This window comes from Lipotes vexillifer, unplaced genomic scaffold, assembly GCF_000442215.2.
Source record: "Lipotes vexillifer unplaced genomic scaffold, Lipotes_vexillifer_v1.1 scaffold717, whole genome shotgun sequence".
Taxonomy (NCBI): Eukaryota; Metazoa; Chordata; class Mammalia; order Artiodactyla; family Lipotidae; genus Lipotes; species Lipotes vexillifer.
In genome coordinates this window covers 2,427,945-2,433,122 of record NW_006798707.1, presented here as the reverse complement: position 1 = coordinate 2,433,122, position 5,178 = coordinate 2,427,945, and the positions used below count along the sequence as shown (strand labels likewise).

Genomic DNA, 5,178 nt, shown 5'->3' with positions numbered 1-5,178 from the left:
TTTTTGCGGTATGTGGGCCTCTCACTGTTGTGGCTTCTCCTGTTGCAGAGCACAGGCTCCAGACACGCAGGCTCAGCGGCCATGGCTCACGGGCCCAGCCGCTCCACGGCATGTGGGATCTTCCCAGACCGGGGCACGAACCCGCGTCCCCTGCATCGGCAGGCGGACTCTCAACCACTGTGCCACCAGGGAAGCCCTGTAAGACTTTTATCACCTATTCCATTATTCTGCAACTTAGTCAAGAACCAGTTACACACCGAAGTTTTGGTGAGAAGATTTTTAACTTACTTGCCCGTCATTTGGCTAGATTTGAGCGCGTAGAGCTAAGACAGGCGTGAAGGGCGGGCTGACACTTAAACTGGTCTACTAATACTCAGCAAAAGGAGACAGTGTGACTACAAAGATTTGCACACTGCGACATCTTCAAACTTCGCTTTCCATCCTGGCAGGCACATAAGAGGCATTCAACAATCATCTAATAGATGAGTGAACAAGTGAACGAATCAATGAACAAATGAGTCACCCTCCAGGACCAAGCATGAGAACCTATCGCACTGTTGCAGAAATGCTCCTGGGCTGAGGTTGTGAGTCACGTGGGCCACCACACGGCTCCCCCGTGACCTCCCATGATCATGTGCACAGAGCCATCACTCAGAGGTTGGCTCACCTGGAGGAAAAGTTTCAGCCCTTAGGCAGCCCCTCTCTGGGAAGGTCTCTGCCTAGAATGTTCCATGAGCCTCATTTTCACGGCCCAGCACCAGTCATCTTGGAAACACAGAGAAGCAGCGAAAATGGCACGTTTGTAGGATGGCATGCTTTCCAGTGTTTGAGTGCACTGTGCATATGGCTCTGACCGGGAGCTTGGACTGGTTATTTTTGCTTCCTGCTTAAAAGTAGTTTTATTTTTCAGAGAAAAAGTTCACCTCATCGAGGCTTCCCAGCGGGGACAATGACATCAGCTCACTCACCTGACACTGGGCCCTTTGCAGAGCATGGCCTGGCACACAGTTACTGCTCAATAAATGCTTTCCGATAATGTTATCATATCTTAGTTAAAGCATAATCAAACACAGGCATGAACTTACAAGTATGCATACAGAGCTGTATGGCCTTGAAAACTTCTCAGGTGTATCTCAGATTGTGCAGAAAGCCCCTGTCATCTTAAGGCTGCTCTTACATTGATGGTTTTAGACCTCAAATGACTTTAAAAATCACTTGACTCAAGCCGTGTACCTGATGTGGGAATCGTGTCAGAGGGATCCTTGTCAGGACACCTGATTTCCATTCCATCTCTCACCTAAAATGAGACACACGGAGAAATAAGAAGAAATGGATCTTGCAACCTACGAAACTGGGTGAGAAGTGGGCCTCTACTTTGGAAGATATCACTTAGTACAGAAACCTAAGCATCATGTAGGATTTCTCCCTCTCCTTCAACACTCACATCTGAGTGTCCACAACACCCTTTCCAGATGTTCCCAAGCCGGTCCCCCTTCCCTAGTCCCTCAGCCTCAGGCTACGTTCAGGCCTTGTCCCTTCTTCCTGGAACATGGCCCTGTTCACCGTCATCACACAGGCTGCCGGCCTGTGGGCTTCCTCCCCAGCCTTCTGAATCCATTCAGAGGACTCTTTCTCTCTCAACATAAAAATCACTCCCTTGCCCAAATTCTCAGTGAAAGCAGGAATTCTCATCCATTTTGCTTCTTGTATGTCCAGAGCCTAGAATGCTGCACAGTAGATGCTCAATAAACACTTGTTGGTTGAGTAAGCATATTTCTACTCTGTACTAACATCAGCATAAAGTCCACCCTCCTCAGCACGGTGTAGGAAACCCCCGACATTCCAGACCATCCACCTGACTCTGTCCTTCCACATCTTTGTCCGAACACCTACCTCTTTCTTTTTCCCTTTCTTTCCCTTTCCCTCCGTTTCCCTCACTCCCACCCACCTGGCTTGACTTTTGTCATCCTCAGGCTGGGGTCATGGGTACTCTTGGGGAAGCCTTCTCAACTCTCTCCTGCCTGTCATTTGTTCTTCCGCCGTGTTCCCAGAATACCCCGTGGAAACCTTACGGCAGTTTTTACATTGTGCTATCACTGCTGGTTGACTCCACTAGACTGAGTTCCTTGGGACAAGCGACGTATTTGTGTTTTTATCTCCTATGCCTGGTCCCCGTCCACCCACCCACCCACCTGCCCACCCATTTAGTTATTCGGCTAATAGTGACTAGGTACCTGCTCTGAGTCGCTGTCCCCATGGAGCTGGCATCCTAATGGTACACAGGCTGGTACTCAGTAAATGTATCCTGAAGATATGCATCGCTCCCTCTACTATAAAACTCATGGCATGCCAGATACTGTTATATGTGCCTTATACTTAATAACTTATTACAATTTAATAACTCTATTAGGTATAGCACTATGACCTATCACCATTTCCCAGATTTGAAAAACTAAGGCACAGAGAGGTTAAGTCTCCCTGACACAGAGCCAGTAAGTGCAAGAGTCTGGATTTGAACCCCGAGCCAGCCCTCTCAGATCGCGGCACCATGGTGCCTCTCAGATGTATCCTTACTGCTGTGATATTAGTTAGAAAGCATGGGACCAGCTGATAAATCAAGTCTTTCAGGCCGTACCTCTTGGGCTTTGTGGTGCAGGCCCAGGCCATCAGCTTTGCCTACACCCCTGGGAGTAAATCGCACCCTCTTTTATCCAACAGGGAGGCAGGGGTGGTGCTGGGACCACCACCAAATTCGTCTCAACCCATATTGGTCCCCAGTCCTCTGAGAAGGAGGCAACCTTCCAGTGTTTTCTTGCATCCTCAGAGGAGTGCGGAGTGCCCTATCTAATCTTGACAGTAAGTATCAGAAAGAGACTCATGAGATAAGTCCTAAGTAAGACGTGTGTGAGGCGGCCCCTAAGGTGTGGCCGACAGCTGAGGCCTTCCGGTCTCCATGCTGACAGCTTTCAGACTTCACCCCATTTCCCTGTCTTTTCTGGACTTTCTCTTCAGATTAAGGGCTCAGATGAGTTTTAAAGGACTTGTCAGAGATTTGGGGAGGGCCTGAAATTCTTGTCTCGCATCAAAATAGACGGGGAACAGGTAGTGCTGAGGCCCCCAACACACCCCGTGAAGCCGTGGGATGCTGGCTGCTGAGGCCGTTTTAAAGACGGAGCTGGAGGGCAGCCCTGCTTCGAGCACCAAGGGGACAGTCACACATGTGCTCCTTCACTCTCCTGCAACCTGCCCACGGGGGTCCAGAGCACAAAGAACTGCCCCCGAAGCTTCAAAAGACTCAGCAAGGTACGGCCCCCGGTTCATTTGCGTGTTTGTCAATCACAGAAAAATCTCTCCATACCTCAAACTTCGCATGGGATTTCAGCAACCTGGGCAGATAGTTGCTGTTCCTGTAGGTGAACAGATAGGGATTCTCCTGCAGAGAAAGGTAATGCGTTGTAACCACGATCCAGAAATCCGTATCCTATAATCATCAACTTTTATCACCCAGCAGTGCCTTTGGCCAATCTGAAACATTCATACCATCCTTTAAAGGATGAGAGAAACATTCTCTGGCTTTTCTTCTCTGTACTGCCCATTAGTTCCCTCAAGGAGCTCATTAACATTTTGAAATTTCCCATTTGCAGCAGTCAGCATCTTTTGCTCTCTACCCGAGGTCCACGCCAACAGGCAAAGTAGGTATATTTCCATGAAAAGAGAACCTAATCTTAAGTTTCCTGAGAGCCAAGGTAAAGAGGAAAAGAGGGTGAATTACACAGTTCTTATAGCCTGGTAACAAAAACTTACCAATTCATCAATAAAGCCAAAAATTTGACTAGCATTAAGTGATAAAAAAGAATTCTATTCATTTACATTCAGCTATTTTTTCATTAATTTATTCAGCAACATTAATTCTATACCTACTATATATTAGGCACATGTTTAAGATACCCATCTTAGCATTTGGGGCCAGGTGAGCTGTGGCTTTGTTCCTATGCCCTCTACAAGCATGGAAGGGGCCTCAGTTCTGTTAAAACAGATCTACCTGGCCCACAGGTATAAACCTTAGGCGTGCCCAGGCCCAGAAGAACAGAGCCGAGACTCTAACGGGCTAATGTCTCAACCAGGTAAGACCCACTTCGCAGCAAAGCTCCCTGCTTTGTGACCCCACCTTTCTCCCCAACTCAGCAGGAGATCCCGCCCCCCCCCCCGCCCCCTCCCGTCCTTGCCTACCTGAGAGGGACATTTCACTGGCCTTCTCTCTTTTGCACTGAATGGCTCATCTTTCTGCCCTGCTGGCTCCATCTAGAAAAGAAGGTGATGTTTAGAACAGAAAAGTCTTACATGGGTGGCAGCATCCTAGGGTACTACCACTGAGAAAGGCTCGTTAGCTCAGCGTTTCTCAGAGTGTGACCCTGGGCGGGCAGCATCAGTGTCACCTGGGAACACGTTAGAAATGACAAATTCCCAGCCCGCAACTCTGGGGTGGGGTCCAGCTCCCTGTGCTTTATCAAGTCCTCCAGGGATGCTGATGCACGCTCAAGTTGAGGGCCCACTGCGGGAGAGGAACCACTGATTCCCAGCCCACCCCTCCTGTTACAGGGGAAACTGAACACCAGGGAGGTTGAGCTGACACAAGGACATGGATGTCCAGATTCAACCAAATCGCTCTCATAGGGTCACCGGCTACCTGATCACTCAGGAGCCAGGTATTCAGCTTGATGTCGCATCCCCCTCCTTGCTGCCCTGCTGCCGGCCGGCTCCCTGATTAAATTTCCCTCAGAGAGGAGGGTAGGAATGGGAAGGAAGGGCAAATAAATGGCTCTAGTGTAAACCAGCAGGGAATGAATAAAACCCTCTGTCACCTGGCAAGCCCCATGTCTTTACCTGGGACACAGAGGTACAGTGACATGGGACACAGCACGGCGCCACGCTAACAACTAGAGTGTCTAGCCCTTCAGGAACAGTGATAGTGGTACCAGTGGCTGATAGAGGCAGCTACTTAAATGATAACTGAAGCCTTTCTAACAACATAGACGAAAAGTGTATGGTGCGCCCGCCAGAGAAAGCAGCAGAGGATCGGCTCAGGTAAAAGCATCGGAGGGAAGATAGAAAAATGAAGGCAGTTGGAGAATTCAACGGAGCAAGGATTTTTTTTTTTTTTTTTTTTTTCTTTACATG

General features: G+C 48.9%; 1 protein-coding gene across 1 annotated transcript in view; it reads right to left on the bottom strand.

Moving 5' to 3' along the window:
• Positions 1–5,178, bottom strand: part of PLB1 (phospholipase B1) — a 128,594-nt gene that overhangs the window by 77,421 nt on the left and 45,995 nt on the right. The window contains exons 15-17 of the mRNA XM_007470893.1: positions 4,231–4,302; positions 3,359–3,433; positions 1,234–1,297 (exon numbers count right to left, since the gene is read on the bottom strand). Of these exons, the coding sequence (XP_007470955.1) occupies positions 1,234–1,297; positions 3,359–3,433; positions 4,231–4,302 (211 nt within the window). The remainder of the gene's footprint in view (positions 1–1,233; positions 1,298–3,358; positions 3,434–4,230; positions 4,303–5,178) is intronic.